The sequence below is a fragment of the Plasmodium berghei genome, assembly GCF_900002375.2.
Source record: "Plasmodium berghei ANKA genome assembly, chromosome: 14".
NCBI lineage: Eukaryota > Apicomplexa > Aconoidasida > Haemosporida > Plasmodiidae > Plasmodium > Plasmodium berghei.
This window is the reverse complement of record NC_036172.2, coordinates 861198-880604: the sequence shown is the minus strand read 5'-3', so window position 1 is coordinate 880604 and position 19407 is coordinate 861198. Positions and strand designations below refer to the sequence as shown.

The window sequence follows — 19407 nt, the reverse complement described above, 5'->3', positions numbered from 1 at the left end:
ATTTAGCTTTTTCAATATATATATATATGTATACATATTCAGTACGTACATTCGAAGTATACATTTAGTATATCTGTTTGATGTATGTGCAAATAAATAAATATTTACATGGGCATATTACACAAATTGAATAACAGGTGTATGTTTTTATAATTTTTAATAATAACATAAAACAGAAATCAATTTTTATAGAATTAAATTTTAAATGACCCTATATATGCATTCGAGCAAGCCTTGTGATATTATAATTATATATCTTTATATATTCTTTATGGCATATATAAATTATATATATATATATATATATAAATAGCTCAGAGAAATTGAAGTAGCATTTATAGTGAATACAAAAAAAAAAAAAAAAGTAAATACAGAATTAAACAATATAAGGATAATAAATAATGGAATTAAATAATATTTCTCAGATTTTGTATGGAACAGTTGATCCAAATATAGATGTAAGAACAGAAGCAGAAAATAAACTAAAACAAGCAAAAGAAACTAATATTGTACAATATATAAATCAATTATTTAACGAATTTTGTAAAAGTCAAAATGATCCTTATCTTAGACAAATAGCAGGTTTACTTATAAAAAATGCATTTGTTTCTAAAGATAATTATGAAAGTGAAGAAAAAGCAAGAATATGGTTAAATTTTCCTGAAAATATAAAAAACGATTTAAAAAATTCATTATTAAATTTATTAGATCAACATGGTGAAAAAATAGTTATAGGAACTGCTTGTCAAATAATATCTATTATTACTAAAATTGAATTATCATATAATAAATCGTCAGAATTATTACATAAATTAGTAAATAATATAATCGAAAAAAATGCATATACTAAAAAGTCATCAACAATATGTTTAGCATATTTAACAGAAGATATAGCAGATATATGTAACGAAAGCAAAACAAAATATGTATTTACACAACCCGATTTAGATTTAATATTAACTGCAATAATAAACTCACTTTGTGAACCCGCAGAAGAATCAATACATTGCGCAAATATGAAAGTATTATATAATTTGATGTCATTCATTGATCATAATTTCAAAACACAAGTTGAACGCGATATTATCATGAAAACAGTTATAGATGGATGTAAAGATAATGAAAGACTAACAGTTCAAGTAGCTGCTTATGAATGTTTAATAAATATAGTAAGTTATTTTTATTCCTATTTAGATGCATATATGTATGCAATAGGACCATTGACATGGGAAGCAATAGAATCAGATAATGAAAGAATAGCTATAAGTGCTATCGAATTTTGGAATACGGTTTGTGAAGAAGAAACTTTTATAGATCAATATGAATTAGATGAAGGGAAAAAAAATCATAATATAGTTAAACAAGCAATGGTTTTTTTATTACCTAAAATATTTAATGCTATGATTACACAAGAAAGTGAAGATATAGATATAGATGCGTGGACATTATCTATGGCTTCAGCTACATTTTTAGCATTAAGTGCACAATTATTAAAAAATGATATAGTAGAACCTGTTATATCATTTGTTGAAGAAAATTTTATACATGAAGATTGGAGGCGAAGAGATGCAGCCGTATTAGCTTATGGATCTATTATGGAAGGTCCAGATACTGAAAAATTAAAACCATTAGTTGAAGAATCTGTTGGTCAATTATCTGAAGTTTTAAGAGATCCCTCAGTTTCTGTACGTGATACAGCAGCATGGACAATTGGAAAAATAACTCAATATCATTCCGAAATTATTTATAATGTGTTAGGAAATTATAATGATAATAATTCATTATATGGTATATTATTAGAAAGATTAAATGATTATCCAAGAGTAGCAGCTAATGTTTGTTGGGTATTTAACCAGCTAGCTGTTAATAAAAGAAGTTCATATAATAAATTAGAAAATACATATACAACTGATTTAGATGATTCATTTTGTGTTTTGTGCAAAAAATTAATAGATGTTACATCTCGAGAAGATGCAGATACTCGAAATTTAAGAGAAGCAGCTTTTAATGCATTAAATGTAGTTATATTGAATGTGTCAGATAACTGTTTAAAATATATGATCGAATTATTATCGCATATGATGTATTTACTAACAAATACTTATTTGAATCCATTAACCGAAGAAGTGAAATCTTTACAAGGATACTATTGTGGAACAATGCAATTTATTATTAACAGGTTAGGTAATCAATGTAAACCTTTTCTTAAACCTATATATTTATGTATATTTAGATTATTTGAAATTAGAAGTGATATTTGTGAAGATGCATTATTAGCATGTAGTGCAATTATAAATGTAATGGGCAATGATTTCCGAGAACATCTCAAAACCTTTTTAAATGTTATATTTAAAGGTTTAAAAAATGTGTCAGAAACATCAACATGTAAAATTTGTATTGAAATGATATCAGATATATGTATACCTTGGACATGTGATATGGAAAAAGAAATGGAAAATATATTAGAATGTTTATGGGAAGCTTTGAGATCATTTGGAGTGCATGACTCTATAAAAATTAGTATATTAACTGTGTTAGGAGATATTGCAACAGCTTTAAATAAAAGCTTTTCAAAATATTTAAATTTTTTTGCAAATATATTGTTAGAAACATCAAAAATTACAATCGCTTCAGGATCACCTGAAAATGATGATTGGATCAGTTATATTTTCGAATTAAGAGATGCAATATTATTAACATACAGTAACATTATTTATGCATTAATTGATGGAAAAGAAATAAATAAATTAAAAATGTATATACCTAATATACTAGATTTTATCGAATTAATACTAATAAAAGAAATTAATCATTTTAATGCTCAAAATTTTCAAAATTCCGTTTCACTATTAGGGGATTTAGTTCATGCCTATGGTTATGAGCTAATAGAAAATTCAAAATTAACAGATTTAATTATATCTGTATATGGAAAAATTGATATTTTATCCAGCCAAAGAGATGAAAAATGTGAGTCATGTGTTTCTAAAATAAAGTGGCTTAAGAAAATATGCAACGCTAGACTCGGTCAAAAGTAGTAAACCAAATAATAGAAGAAACCAAGTACGTTTCCGTATTAATATATTTTTCACAATAATTATATATATTTATTTTTATGCTATTTACTCCATTTTCAATGCGCATAAGATGAAAATGTGACAATCCATTATGTACATGCATATATATTCTCGAATTATAGTAGAATCTCTATACTGACTATATGGAGGGAATTATATTGATGTGCCCCAAAAATGTAAATAGGAAGCATTTTATATATGCTCATATTCTGACGGAAAATCCCTATTTTTTTTAAATATACCAAGAAAAGCACAAAATAAAAGAAAACAGATCAAAACGCAAAATTAAATTAAATTAAATGTTTTTAATGTTGAACTGGGCATTGTGTTAGTATACATATATATATCAATATATTTATACAGACATATGTGCAAACTGTCATATCTGTAACTTCTTTATTTTTTTATAAGTTGACTTGTATACATCGGCGTTTTATTGTAAGTTGACTTGCATGCTATATATATTACATATATATGGGTACCTTTTTTATACGTTTTGTAAATATTTTTCTTTATTATATATGTTTTCTTATATTTGTTTATTTCAGTATTTTATTTTTCCAAAAAAATTATAGTTTTAACAATTTGCTTTTATTCTAACTACTCTCTTATTCTAATTTCTTAACTTTTTTTTTTTCTTTCTCTCTTAACAATCTGATTTCTTCATTTATCATTTTTAACTTCTTAAAATTCTTAGCAAAAAAAGAAAAAACTATATTCTATATATCAAATTTTTAAATATTATATGCCTCATAATATATTATATTTAATTATTTGTTATAAATTTCTTAATCTTCTTATTTTCTAATTAATAATCTTTGATGTCTTTTTATTCTTAAACTAAAAAAATACTTCCTTTTTACCACTCAAGTTTTTTTCACATTCTTTCTTTATTCTTATAAATACCTTTCTAATATTATTTATCTTAAAATTTTACACTCTCCTTTGTAGCCTTTTTCTTTTCCCCTTTGTTTTTCTATCAGATCTTTTATATTTTCATGAATATAATTAATAACAGTTTATACTAACAGTTTTTCGCCCTTTTCATAAATAATAAACTATCACATTATATGCATACAAATTTGCATGTATTACCTATTTTTTTTTTTTTCAAATTAAATTTTTAATTTTACAATTATTATGAATGTAAAAATGGAATTCTTATTAACTAAAATTCATCGAATATTGTATTAATTAGTTGTACAATATATTATTTTTTATTTTTGTGGAGAGATAATTAATTTTCATCTCTACAATATTTTTGAAGAACTTAGAATGGGAATATTGCCTGTGTAAGTGTGTGTATATACATGTACATATAATTTATCCCTTTCGTATTTTTGTAATCTTGGATTGATATTTATTCAATCGCAATATAGAAAGTCTTAATATATATGTGTGTAAATATATTAGCAGACTTTCTCCATTTAATAAATTTATAATATCGATTATGATAAGGTGGTATATATACATATATCATAGTATTTATTTAAATATTTTCATAATTTTTATTGTTTATATAATTTCCATATGCCGTAAAGGCAGACTAAGTATGTATTATTATTATATATTATGTATGTATGTGCTATCTTTATCATTTGTTATTCTATATTTTTTAACATAAAATGAACCCTTCTTTTATTTTTTTTTAAAAGGAAATATGATGCCCATATTAAATATATTTTTTTCCAGCTAGCTAAAATCTTCACTGTTTTTTTTTTTTTTCCAAAATATATGTACAAATTATATTCAATAAACAAAATATGGTGTTGTGGAATTAATGCTTTTTATATTCTTTTTAAATATTAATTTTTTTTTATAATTATTATATTATTGAAAAAAATATTCAAGTGTTTTTTTCTGATTATAATATGGGGTTAAACGTATTATAAAGCTTATATGTGAATAGTAAAATGCCTAACATGAAAAAAGGGGTGAAAAAATTGAAATAACTAAAGGGGTTAATATAATTATTATAATGAAAAAGAAAATCAGTATATATAAAGTTATGTAAAAAAGAAGATTAAAGAAATCAGAATAAAGTCACATTGAGCAATGCTAAAAAATATATGTATGTTTAAGTATATATGTAATTCCTAGGAAGCATGAAAGTGAGAAGAACTTATGCTTTAGTTATAGGAGGGGGGCCTACTGGAATAACAACAAGTTTGTATTTTCAAAAATATGGAATACCTCATATATTAGTTGAGAAGGATAAATATATCGATAAAATACCAAAAGCACATTATTATAATAATCAAACAATGGAAGTATGGAGAGGGATATCCCATTTAGATAAATGTATTGAAAATGAGACAGAAGACTTAAAATTATGGAGAACATTTCAATATGGCTTAAGTATTAAAAAAGATAAAAAAATTTGCTCATATGATAATTTTTTTAATAAATATATATATAGTAAAGGAAGTAAAAATGGTTATGTTGATAAATACTATGAAGATATAAGTCCATCTAAAGTTGCACATTTATCCCAATATAAATTATTAGGTATTTTGTACACATATTATATGAATAACATAAAATGTGATAGTAATAAAAAGAGAGATTTTTTAAAAAAAATAAAATTAAAATTGTCTACATATAAACTCTTTAAAAATATGTTTTCTATTTCTGATTTGTATAATTGGCCAAAAGATGAAAACTTTTATAGAGATTTTTGGGGCTATGATCCTTCTGAGGTATTAATAGGATATAAATTTGTAAATTTTATGAATATAAACGAATTAAATGAGATTAAGGAAGGAAGTGAACAAATTGAAACAAAACAAATTCATGATGATAATTGTGAAAATAATAAAACAAATAAACAAAACTTTATAATGACTTGTGTTAAAAATCTATACAATAATGAAGAAGAAATAATTTTTAGTAATTATGTTTTTGTTTCTGAAGGAGGCAAAAGTGAAATTAAAATGAAATTAAATATAAATGATGAAAATAAAAAGGATTATATGAAATTTGTAAATATACATTTTAGTTCTATTTATTTAAGTAAATTAGTAAGATATAACCCATCTATGTTATATTTTATATTTAACAAATATATAGGTGTTTTAGTATGCCATAATTATAAACATGGGGATTTCGTTCTACATGTACCATATATAATACAAAAAGAGTTAGAGATATATAATAATAAAACTAAATGCTTGGATATAATAAATAAATTAGTTGGTTTTCAATTAAATGATGTCCATATATATAATATTTACAAATGGACCATGCATAGTTCAATTGCATCTACATTTGTTGATAAAAAAAGTAAAAGAATTATACTTTTAGGAGATTCAGCTCATAAATTACCTCCTTCAGGGGGATTTGGATTAAACTTAGGAATTGGAGATGCACTAAATATAACATGGAAAATTATCAGAATTTTCAAATTTGAAAAGAATTTATTTTTTGAAAATATTAAAAATTTAAATATTTCTCAAGTAGATAAAAGTTGTTATAAAACTTATTTAAAAAATGAAATAAACAAAAATAACAATTTTTATAATTTATTATATAAATATAAAAAAGACAAAATTTATAATTACATTGATTCATATAATATTGAAAGAAAATTAGTAGCATATTATACTATTTTCCATGCAGTTAAAAATTATGAAAAAGGTAATAATATATCAAGTATATTAGGATATAATCATAGTCTGGTTGCAAATATTATTGAAAAAATTTCTAATAAGTTTATTCAAAATTCATTTTTATTTTATTCCTTAATTAATAATGTTAAGGTTATTTTACATTTTATTAATACACTTCCATATGTGTTTGAGTACAAACAAATCAAATCAGAAAATTATTCTAAAAAAAGGGGAAATATATTAAACTTGCTATATCCTGGTATTGATTCATGTTATTCTTATATTAACACTATGAACTCTCTTGATGAAAAAATAGTAGTCAATTATAATGATGATAAAATAATTCAACAAAATGGAATATATGAAAATTTTAATAAAAGTGATGATCATATTAAAAATGATGTTTTTGGAAAGGTAAAAAAAAAAAAAAACCCAAATATACATAGAGAGGAAATCAATAAATGCAATTCTCAAAGTAATGACAAAATAGATAACAGTAATAATAATGTTTCGATAAATAATAACATATGCAAAGAAAATCATGAGAATTCCATTGAAAAAGATAATATTTTAAATTTTTTAAAAAAAACAAATGATAAAATAAGTACAGAATATAATAAATCGAGTAATAATGAAAATGATGATAACCCTTTTTTAAATTCTCAAATTTTTGAAGAAAAAAAAGATAATGTACCAATATTAAAGGTTTGCGAAAATATATACGAATATAAAATAAGTAATGTAAATGGTGGAAAAATTCCTCATTTTAATATTTACACATTTGTGGGTAATCATATATATAAAATATCAACAATTGATTTGCCTGTATTTAATAATCCATTCCTATCATTTTTAGTAATAGTATTTGATAACACATTTTTAAATAATTTAATTGATGATCTTTTATATCATAAAATTGACAAAGATAAATTTTCTTTTTGTTTTTGGGGTTCTGATGTTGTAGTATATCAAAACCAAGAAAATCAGCAGATTGAATTTGTAGAAGAATATAATTTTAAAAAAATAAATAATAATATATATAATAGTATAATAAATATCAATACCAATTTATTCTCAAGAAATAATAATGAACATATTTTAGAGAATATTTCAAAAGTTAAATATAAAGAAATATCTCCAAAAGGTTACAATGTTAATTATGTATTTTCAGCAAAAATCATACAAGAAATGTTTTTAAACGTTCTTCAATTAAAATCAAAAAATTCTTATGTAATTGTCAGACCAGACAAACATATTATATCAGCTTCAAACAATAATTTATTGGATAAATTAATCCAAATAAATAAACTTTATATTTAATTTATAATAATGTGTATATTTTTATTAAATTTTCTTTTACTTTTCAAAACTTGATTGTTACAATCTCAAAGTAACAAATGGTAGAGTGCGAAAATCGATTGTTGCAAAAAATTATATATATATTATTCGATCTACACATGTATGTTTATCATTTTAATTAATTATATGATATTTTTCTTTCATTTTTTTTTTGTTTTTGTTATATTATTGATAAATATTGTATATTCAGCGAAATTATAAACTTTTGAAGTTTAAAAAAAATACGCATCATTCATTATTAGTTCGAAAAATAAATTAACAAAAATATTTACATAATTTCAGTAAATAGGTTAATATATTTTATAAGCAATTAAATACAATTTACAAAAATGTAAATTTGTTGGCGCCTTTGAACTGTGAATATGCTTAAGAGAGGAAAAATATTCATGTCTTATTATACTTTATATATATAATGGTATATGATACTTATAATCGCATTATTTGGTAAATTTACTACTGAAATTTATTTAAAAAAATTAATTATGTTTATATGAGTAAATATGCGTTAGCTAACTTTTTGGCAATTAAATTAAAAACTTTTTAAAGAATATTTTCAAAAAAAAAAAAAATTAATGCGTATCATTTTAACAATAGTTTTAATACATATAATAAGTCAAAAATAAAAAGTAAAAAAAAATGTAGGCATATAAAAATGGGAAAATATGTACTAATTATAATATAATAAAAATAAAACGAGAAAAAACTATTTTGGTTTTTCTGCTTTTAAATTAGAGCATTTAAGATGAGCTTGTGTTTCACAATTTGTGATATTTGATGGATAATCTGTTTGAACAGTAGTATGAAGAATTTTATATTTTTTTTGACAAAGTACAGTAGCATTGTGTAAAACTGTGTGTGAATATTGTTTGTGTGCAACGATATGACAAGCTAGTGCTGGCTTTCCTATGGATAAAGACCATACATGTAAATCATGAACATCAATAACCCCTGGAATTTTTAATATATCGTTTTTTATATCTATTAAATTGATACTTACAGGTGTTCCTTCCATTAATACATTTAATATTTCTTTAATTACAGATATTGTTGTAGAAAATACAATAAAACAAAAAATAATAGAACATATTGGGTCTGTGATTGAGTATTTAGGGTTATACCAAATAATTAAAGAGGCTATCATTACTCCTATATTTTGAAGTAAATCGCTAATAGCATGAAGATATGCTGATTTTAGACTTATACTATTTAATTCACCATTATTATGAATACTGTGTTTATGATTTTCATTATGAGAATGAGTATAATAATGATCATGAATGTGGTTATGATTTAATTTTTCTCCCATTAAATTATTATTTAAAGAATCAAAAAATATTTTTTCTTCATTATTTTCATTGGAGAATATATGTGAATTAATATTTTCTATATCGTTTTTTTCTTCATCATGATTATTATATGATTTATTATTTTTTTTTTTTTTTTTTTTTTTATCATAAGTATCAGAATTTAATTCCTCTTTGTTATTTAAGTATTCATTTATGCCTACTTTAAAATCATTAGGTGGATCTACATCTTCATCATTTCCAATATTTTTTTTTTTCAAACTATTTGGATCGCAATTATTATCATCATTTTCATATTGATCAAAAGAAACATAACCACAGTTACTAGTATTAATCCTACTTATTGAAATATCATTATTATATTTTTCACCATTTTCTAATGAAATATTATTTATATTTATAAATTTATTATTTTTTGAGGTACTCATCCATGCACTTGTGTTTGTGTGGTGACTATGGTTATGATTACAAGTTTTATTTCCAATAAACTCAAAACCATGTGAATGTACTTTTAAAACAAAAGCGATAAATATATTTGCTAGTGTACTTACAAAAGCAGTAACAAACATAATATATCCATCAACTTGTTCAACTTGAAATAATCGAAAAGTGGCGCTATACAAAATATAAGCAGATAATGCCCAAATAAAAAATATTGAAAACAAAGCTCCTATAATTTCTGCTCTGTGATATCCAAAAGACATATCTAAATTTCCCTCAAAAGTAGAAACATAAATTGAAAATAAATTCAATGCAAAAGATAATAAATCACAAAACAAATGCGATGCGTCTGTCATCAATGATAAAGAGTTTGATACTATTCCTGCGATAATTTCGATAATCATAAATATAACACATATAATACTTGCTAAAATTAATTTCTTCGTTACTTTTTTTTGGCTATCATCATACAAGTATGATACTCTCTCAACAAAATTAAATTCCCCTTCATTTCCAACTAGAGGCCTGTCCATTTTTTTTTTTCTTATTTTTTAATACTTTTTCTAGTACCGCCTCTTTCGGAGGTTATATTTTTATGAATTTTTTTACTTTTTTCATATAAAATAATTTATTCAAGTGTGTATTACAAGAAAAAAAAATAAAAGAAAAGAAAATGTTACAAGTTATGTTTTTTATATAAGCAGTCTTTGGGGATGGCCATGTAGTTGTGACGCTCAATTTATATAGATCGTAAATATATACTTATATATATTTTTTTGAATTATTTATTTATACATACAAGCAAATATGCATGTATTATTTTTACTTTATATAACTGCAAAATTTAAAAATAAAAACACTATTATTATTTCAAATATAACATATATTGGCTTTATTGTACACAAAATGTGCCCACAAATCGAAAAACAGTATTGCTATTGTGTATGCAAACTTGTATATATATAACTCAACAATGAAATAACAAATTCTTTTAATAAATAAAAATACAATTTATGTGATATGACTATAAGGCGGAAAAAAAAGTGAAAAAAACTCCAAATGTAAACATAATAAGGTATAATTAAAATAATAGAATCTTTGACGCTTTAGTTTTTTTCACTTGCTTGTTTTTGTTATATTCCTATGTAAAATGTAAATTCAAAATAATAAAATAGAATAAAATATTTATTACAAAAAAAATGTGTTCCTTGGTTTCATAACGCTAATAGATCTATTAATTATATAGTACGCTGTGGTAGTATAGTTTGAATAGGCAGCGTTTTATCAATGAAAATAAGAATAATGAACAAGTGGGAATATACACAATACTGTATATTTTCTTTTCTTTTTTTTTATTCTTTTATGAGAATAGTTCAAATTGTTATTTTTTTTTACACTTTTTCGAATTAACAAAATATTTATAAAGGCAAGCAAATGCTAGCATGAAGAAATGCATATATATGTTAATATAATCTGCATATTATGAATATTATATAGGTAGAAATAAAATTTTCGTCAACATATGCATGCATACGCAGGGTCATAATTGATAATAACATATTTTTTTATTGTTTTTAATTTTTTTTTTAATTATAATTTTTTTATTATAAGTTTGTTGGAATAATAACTAGGTATAGTTATTTTGCTTTCCCATAATTAATTAAAATGTGCGAGCTTTTTTGGAAAAATAATTTAACTATAAAATATAAATTTTTATATGATTATAAAGCATATAATTTATGAATATATCAATTCAAATGGTCATATTATAAATTTCCATATTTATGAGTACACAAATATATAGTATTTATACATAGAGGTTGTCATATAGTATAAATTAAACAAAAATATAGAGCCCATAAATAAGTAGATACAAAGGCATATTTGTATTCATACATTCTGTATACACATAAAGATATAGGTATTAAACGGATATGCCCGAATTCATACGTTTATAGAATTGCCTATATAAATATTATTTAATTTCGAAAATTAAATTATGCATAATTTGAGTAAATATAATGAAATATATGAATATAGATTTTTTCTCCAAATGCTATCAAAATGAGGAAAATGCAGGGGCGGCATTGGTTGCTGTTAATTTAATGCTTTTGTTTTCTATGCTTTTGTATGGAATAAATTATATACTAATGAAATATTTTATTATGATAAATGGATCGATATATATTTTTATTATATTAAGAACACTCCTTACATTACCATTTATGTTTTATATATATTTGTCCAAAAAGTCGGAACCCCAAAAAAAAAAATTATTACACAATGTTAATGAAATGTATAATGAACAAATCGAGAAAAATTATAATGCATGTATTAATAATAGTAAAAAAAAGACAAATAATAATACAAAAGTTAGCGATAATAAAAAGGGAAAAAAAAATAAGAATAATAAAAATTCAAACGACCAAAAAAATGAAGAAAATGATATAGTACTAAATTTAGAAAATTCAGATTCATGCTGTTTTAGTAAAATTACAAATAGCGATGAAAAATTAATACCAAGATCAGCTTATATCCCATTAATTATATTATCAGTGACAAGTGCCTTAAGACAAATTATTGTCATAATTGCTTTACAATATACTGATTCACATAATGCTGCTATTATTCAACCAACTATACCTATATTTACAGCTTTAATGTCGTATTATTTAAAAATCGAAAAACTTAACTATATGTCATTTTTAGCTATATTGTTATCCTTTATTGGTTTAGGTATAACAGTCGAAATTTGGAATTTACAGTCATTTGATTTTGGCTTTTTATTATTATTAACTGTACCATTCACAAAAGGATTACAAGTAATATACATAAATATTGCTGCGAAATATGTAAGTAATGATGTAATACAATTTTGTCAAATGGGTATATTATTTTTAATTACTTTACCATATGGTATATTAGGAGAAATGTTTGTTAATAATAATTATAACATTATGAAAGAAATATGTAGTTTAACTAGAAATCAATTTATATGTATTGCATATTCAACTATTGGTGTTATATATTTTTGCTGGAAAATCCAAATAGTAGCTTTAAATTATTTAACCCCAGTAACAGTTTCATTATATCAATCATTTCAGCCCGCCTTTACATTTGTTTTAGCAAGAATATTTCTGAATGAAACAATAAATTATAATAAATATATAGGAACTGTTTTTATCATCATATCCTTGGTACTTTACCAGCACAGTTGTAAAAAATTTACAAAAGTGTGAAAGCTTTCTACATTATTTCATGGTTATATTTATATTGTAGACATGCCCATATCACATATGTATAGGGGTGATTCCGATATGCGCACATATTTGTGTGCGCAATATACCTAGGCATTTCTGCATACCCGGTTGAATGTATCTATTTGAGCATTATATTGTTTGGCCATTTTCAAGTTGCTGCATCAAAGAACATTAACCTTTCCCTTTTTTACCACGTTTTTACACTATTATTTACGCTATTACTTACACTATTGTTATTTTTTTGTTTTATTCAATTTATAATTTTTTTACATTTTTTTAAATTTAAAAATTTTTTTTTACATTTTTTTACGCTTTTTTAATCTGCTTGATTCCTTTCATACAAAGCCATAAAAATGAGCATGTACATAATGCACATTTCAAAACTTGCTTCTCATGTTTTTTACGTAAAATGTATAAATATATGAATTTTTACGTTATTGTATGTTAATATATTTATACGTTATGATATTAGTCAACAACCATATTTAAAATGCGTATTGTAAAAATATTTTATAAAAAAAATGCCAAACCAAAGATATAATAATAATGTTTGCGCATTAAACTTCTATGTGTGCTGAATTTTGTTTGATTCCATCATGCTCTTTCTTTAAGCTATTAAATTAAAGATATTATAATATAAATTTATAGAGCAATTTTTATATAAGTATAAATCGGAAATGTTAATTATTTGATAAAAATTCCCAAAAATATAAGAAAAATTGTATTAAAAAAAATATGCATATCATAAATGTTAATATGTATCAAATTAATTACGAAACAATTTTATATCTTCATATTTTTGGTAAAACTATTTTTCTAAGTTCCATCTCCAGCGAACATGTTTTTTTAGTTTGTTAAATCGAGATGGGGGTTGACAATGCAACTTTACTCTTCCAGACATATTTATTTCACTCATAAATTTTTCAACTATTAAATTCATTTCTTTATAACTTTTATTTTCAAATATAGGGGAACATAATATTCCATAAAAATGCATATCATGAACATGATGGCCCATTGTATAATCTTGCTTAATATGAAAACATATTGGCTTTAATTTTTCATATATCACTTTTTTAATTTTAATTAAGTTTGGGCAATCTGGCGAGGCGAATTTATGGGCATAGCATTTTCTTATTAAATTAAAATTATTACATATTTTTATAATCATGTTTTATAAGGGAAAAAATAATATAGAGAAAAAAAACATATGGATATATACTTATTATATGATAGTTTTTTTTCTCTATAATTCACTTATGCCACTTTAATAAACACAAAAAAAGTAACATATCATCTTAATAGATTTAAACATATTTTCGTTTTTTTAATGTGTTTACACTATTAAGTTATTTTACTCTTATTCTTATAAAACCCTGCCCATTTTTATATTATTCAAATTATTTTCACAATTTCTGTGCGTAAAATAAGGTAAAAAAAATGATAAGCGATTTTTAATACGAAATAAAAAGGTATAAAGAAATATATAAATAATTAATAACAAAGAACAAAACAATATGTATTGTAAAATGGCATGTTATATCAATAACTTTATTCTATGCTTGCTAGTATTATCATCACACTATATTCCTTCGATTTTTCTATAAATAAAATACAAGGATTTTTTTCACTTTTTATAAATTCATATACACATTAAAAATATGTTTTTTTAAATGTTAAGATTTAAATAGTTTACTCAAATTATTTATTCAATAATGTGGTGATAGATATATGCTCATATTATGTGATTATGTATTATACATAAAATGGGAATTAAAAAAAAAATCAATGGACCATATTGGAAAAGATAGCTAAATTAAGCGGACTTAATTAAGCTATATATTTAAAAGAATGAATAAATATATTATCCAATTTGTGAAAATTCAAAAAATATAAAATATATTAAAATGAGAAATTAAATAAAATATAATAATACCAAATGAAAAGAAAAATAAAAAAAATGAATATTATATTAATATTTTAGTAAAAATCGAAACAAGTGTAATATATATTATACATATAGTAAATAGTAAATGCTTTAGCATAGGACTGCAAGTATGCTAAAAAATTTTATTTATTCGTTTTTTTGTCAAAATATTCTTGTATATAATTATATAAAAATAAAAATATTTATAATTAGTTGTAATGACAGAATGGCGGTGTTGTAACCCCAATTTCAAATTATTTTTTTCTACACATTAACAGTTTTTTGCTTTTCTATTTGCAGTTTTTCTTAATTCAGTATTAAGTATTTTTTTTCGCATAACTATTCTTTTAGGAGTAACTTCAATTTCTTCATCATCTTGAATAAAAGATAAAGCATACTCAATAGTAATATTTTTATGGTTAATCCTGATAGTTTCTTCATGTCCTTTATTTCTTAAATGTTGTACTGGCTTTACTTTAATCGCATTCATTTCAATATCATTGCTTAAAAAATGCTCCCCTATAATCATGCCTTCATATGTTGGATAATTTTCACTAACAAATAAATTGCCTCTTAATTGGATAGGATCTAAAGAAAAAGCAGTTGTTGTACCATTAGAGGATGAAATAATAACACCATTCCTATCACTTTTATATGAGGGTTGTTTTTTTTTATATTCTTTTAATTCTGAATTGACTATAGATGTACCTTTACTTATATCACGCAAATACGAGCGCATACCAAAAAAATTTTTTGATGGACAAACACATTTTATAAATGTATTATCATTATCATTTATTATATCAATAATATCAGCTTTTCTTGTATTTAATTTTTCAATAACATTTGAGCTAATTAATGAAGGTATAGTAATATGAAACTCTTCAATTGGTTCTAACAAATTTCCGTTTTCATCATTTTTGTATATAACATTTGGTGAAGATATAGTCATTTCATATCCTTCCCTTCTTAGCTTTTCAATTAGTATACCTAATTGTAATTCACCTCGTCCCTTTACTTCATAGCTATCTTTTTTTTCTGATTCGCTAATTTCAATTGCAACATTTATAGCTGCTTCTTTTTTAAGTCTATTGCCAATTGATGATAAAGTTATATGTTTTCCATCTTTTCCAGTTAAAGGACTAGTATTTTGGGAAATTTTTAAACAAAGTACTGGTGGGTCTATAGGTCTAGCTTTTAAACTATCTAATTTTTCTTCAGATAATATAGTATCATTAACAGACGGTATAATACCCTTAGCAATTGATATATTTACAATATCGCCAACACTAGCTGAATTTACATTTTCTATTTTCCTTCCTTTCATATAGAATATATTTTTTACAATAGCTGTACCTTTTGTTTTATTTTCTTCACTTTTAACAATTATAGTATCGCCTTTTTTTATGCATCCACTATATATTTTTCCAGTAATTATGACTCCAACTCCTTCTTGGTTATCTATAAGACTTACTAGCATACTAAATGGCTCATTTATTATTTGAGTTTGTATTTTTTTTTTTTTATCAGCCAAGTTTATTTCTTGGGTAGTGATAAAGTTTTTTTGTTCTATTTCAGGGTTTGTAGAATAATATTTTTCGAGCATGGTATTTGATGAACTAATTGGAGAATCAAAATATTCAATAATTTTTTTAAATATTATTAAAACATTATCTTGTTCACATTTGTTTTGTTTAGCATCCTCGAAATTATCAGTACACCATCCATTTTTAGCTGATGCATAAAGGATTGGATAATTCATTAATTCATCTGGGGCATTTAATTCTGCAAATAAATCAAATATTTCATTTTCAATTTCTTCTTTTTTTTTAATATTACTTGGTTTATCGAATTTATTCATAATTACTATAATTTTACACTTTGGATTTAAAAGCGATTTTTTCAATACAAATTTGGTTTGGTTTTTTGGCCCTTCTACTACATCAACAATTAAACAAACTCCATCAATTAAATTTAAAACTCTTTCTACTTCTCCCCCAAAATCAGAATGTCCAGGTGTGTCAACAATATTAAAAAAATAATCATCATGTTTGATTCTTGTAACTTTTGACATAATAGTTATACCTCGTTCCTTTTCTAAATCATTATGATCCATCACTCTATCATTATTTGTTTCTTCACCTCCTTGTCTTAACAGTTTATCGACAAGTGTTGTTTTTCCATGATCAACATGTGCAATTATAGCTACATTACGTATCTTTTCAGGATTAATAATATTTATTTTTTTATTTGTAGAAAAAAATAATTTATTATTTATTTCACAAAATATTTTTTTCTTTTTATTTTGTTTTCTTATGTCATTTTTTGAATACTCAATATTTTTGTTTCCAGATAAAAAAGTGCAATATGTCCTTACACTATTTACACCCGATTTAATTTGATTAACCTTATCATTAATTAAAGTGCTTGAAATGAAAATATTTTTTCTATGAATTTTTATACCATCTATATTCACATTAGTGAGGTAGCTCATAACCATCTTAGCTGTCAAATTATTGCAGTCTTTCAAAAAATAATACATATTTATCGTCGTTTAAACTATATACTATTTTCCTTTGCCCTAAAGTCATTACATATGTCATATCAGCATAATGAAGATAGTGAAATGAAAATTATACCTCCTATATAGGAACCCATATATAGTATATGACTATTCCCATCTATTAGAGTATTTAACCATTCGATAAATTTATTAAAAGTTCAAATACAACATAAATTTTAATAGTTATAAATTATGAAATAAATAAATAAATAAATAATACAGTATAATTTTTTATTATTATTTTTTCACCCTATTGATATTTTTATCCATTCATAATATGTAAATATAGTATCCAAAAAATCACATAAGTCAGGTATATATTTTTTTCCTTGTATAAAAAAGATATTAATCGTCTCTTTAGTAAAGCATTTTCCTAAAAAATTAATACGCGCTCAATGATATGCTCTTATGAATATTTAAAAATAATACAACGTTATGCATATATATATATATATATTTATTTATACATATTATAGAATAAAAAAAATATAGGTGTAAATTTTCATTTTTATAATTTTCATTTTGAGTTATGATACTATTGAATTTCACTATTATATATTTTATGTATACATTTCCCCCCCCCCTTATTTTATATGTTAATGTTTTGAAAAGTTGAATAGTAAGCATTGGGCTATAGTATATTCCACGAATTGTATATATGCATAATATATATTCCTTAAACAAATTTTTTATTTTATGTTTATATTACTTTTATTTTAACAGACATAAAATAAAAAAAATTTTAATTTCATATATTTTTAATGAATACACTTTTTTAAATAATATATATAAATATTGTGATAGTTACACATGATTATATAATTCTTTACATTATTTTATTTAAAGGGTTTTTATATAAGATCGAAATAAGCATATTATATACCTTTTGGATAGTTACTTATTAAAATATATAATCACATTATTTTTAAATGTGGAAAGCAGCGAACGTTTCATATACAAGATATGCTTCAGAGATGGCTCACATTTTAAGAAAGTACAAATAATAAGAAATAGGAGGGAAAAAGAAAAGGAAAATATAATATTGAATTATATGGGAAAATAGTGATATATTATTTATCTTGCCCTTTACAATATAAATAATTTATATCTTGCATAATATTAACCACCACTATTATTATTCATTTTAGTATTTTTTATATTTATTTCATTTCTTTTTTTATTTTAAGATGTCTGAAAGACCCATATTCTGATATAGCGTTAGAGAGAAGTAAAATGCACTTACGAGAAATAATATACAAAGATGGAAAGCCAATTAGCCAAGGTAACAAATTAACAACATATATATAATGAAGTCGAAAAGAAAAAAAAAAATTTTAACCTTTTTTTTTTATTTTCAAATGTGTATGGATTTTTGTTAATATTTATTAATATGGCCTTCAAAAATGCATTCCTTAAAAAGGTGTTATATATATATAGTTAAAAATTTTTATTTATAGAATTACATGAAGAATTTGAAAAAGCATTTAAAAATTTAGATCTTAATAAATGATAATATATGTGAGAATTACAGAGAAAATAATTGATCATAATATAGCGCATACTTTCTTTATGTCTTATGCACCTTTTAAAGGATATATATAACAATTTTATTTGATATATTTTGTTTAGGTTTTTTCTTTTATATAACATTGTAAGGCATGAATAAGAATGATACAAATATATGGCTGTAAATTTAAAGAGAAATAATAATATATATGTTTGAAGTTGAGCACACATTTTAAGTAAAAAATCGAGAACGATTGACTCATACAATGGATGCATAAACATATATGCTAATAATTTGTATATAAAATGTTGAATTGCTTTATCATTTATTAATTTATGTTTTTTTAATTTTTTATGTTCATTTA

At 22.9% G+C, this 19407-nt stretch overlaps 7 protein-coding genes across 7 annotated transcripts; 4 read left to right on the top strand and 3 right to left on the bottom strand.

Moving 5' to 3' along the window:
• Window positions 1-401: 401 nt before the first annotated feature.
• PBANKA_1422400 (importin subunit beta, putative) lies at window positions 402-3035 on the top strand (the record flags this gene model as incomplete). Its single annotated transcript, XM_034567561.1, has 1 exon — window positions 402-3035. The coding sequence occupies one exon, from the start codon at window positions 402-404 to the stop codon at window positions 3033-3035; it is 2634 nt and encodes an 877-aa protein (XP_034424046.1).
• Window positions 3036-5179: 2144 nt separating this feature from the next.
• Window positions 5180-8002, top strand: PBANKA_1422300 (FAD-dependent monooxygenase, putative; the record flags this gene model as incomplete). The annotated part of the gene is made up of 1 exon (XM_034567560.1): window positions 5180-8002. One exon carries the CDS (start codon window positions 5180-5182, stop codon window positions 8000-8002), a length of 2823 nt encoding a protein of 940 aa, XP_034424045.1.
• A 742-nt stretch (window positions 8003-8744) lies between these two features.
• On the bottom strand, window positions 8745-10319 carry PBANKA_1422200 (cation diffusion facilitator family protein, putative; the record flags this gene model as incomplete). Its single annotated transcript, XM_034567559.1, has 1 exon — window positions 8745-10319. One exon carries the CDS (start codon window positions 10317-10319, stop codon window positions 8745-8747), a length of 1575 nt encoding a protein of 524 aa, XP_034424044.1.
• A 1488-nt stretch (window positions 10320-11807) lies between these two features.
• PBANKA_1422100 (drug/metabolite transporter DMT1, putative) lies at window positions 11808-13025 on the top strand (the record flags this gene model as incomplete). The annotated part of the gene is made up of 1 exon (XM_034567558.1): window positions 11808-13025. One exon carries the CDS (start codon window positions 11808-11810, stop codon window positions 13023-13025), a length of 1218 nt encoding a protein of 405 aa, XP_034424043.1.
• Window positions 13026-13854: 829 nt separating this feature from the next.
• Window positions 13855-14217, bottom strand: PBANKA_1422000 (conserved protein, unknown function; the record flags this gene model as incomplete). The annotated part of the gene is made up of 1 exon (XM_034567557.1): window positions 13855-14217. One exon carries the CDS (start codon window positions 14215-14217, stop codon window positions 13855-13857), a length of 363 nt encoding a protein of 120 aa, XP_034424042.1.
• Window positions 14218-15244: 1027 nt separating this feature from the next.
• On the bottom strand, window positions 15245-17515 carry PBANKA_1421900 (GTP-binding translation elongation factor, putative; the record flags this gene model as incomplete). The annotated part of the gene is made up of 1 exon (XM_034567556.1): window positions 15245-17515. The coding sequence occupies one exon, from the start codon at window positions 17513-17515 to the stop codon at window positions 15245-15247; it is 2271 nt and encodes a 756-aa protein (XP_034424041.1).
• A 950-nt stretch (window positions 17516-18465) lies between these two features.
• PBANKA_1421800 (ATP synthase subunit epsilon, mitochondrial, putative) lies at window positions 18466-19046 on the top strand (the record flags this gene model as incomplete). The annotated part of the gene is made up of 3 exons (XM_034567555.1): window positions 18466-18530; window positions 18724-18818; window positions 18994-19046. The coding sequence occupies 3 exons, from the start codon at window positions 18466-18468 to the stop codon at window positions 19044-19046; spliced, it is 213 nt and encodes a 70-aa protein (XP_034424040.1).
• Between the last annotated feature and the right edge of the window lie 361 nt (window positions 19047-19407).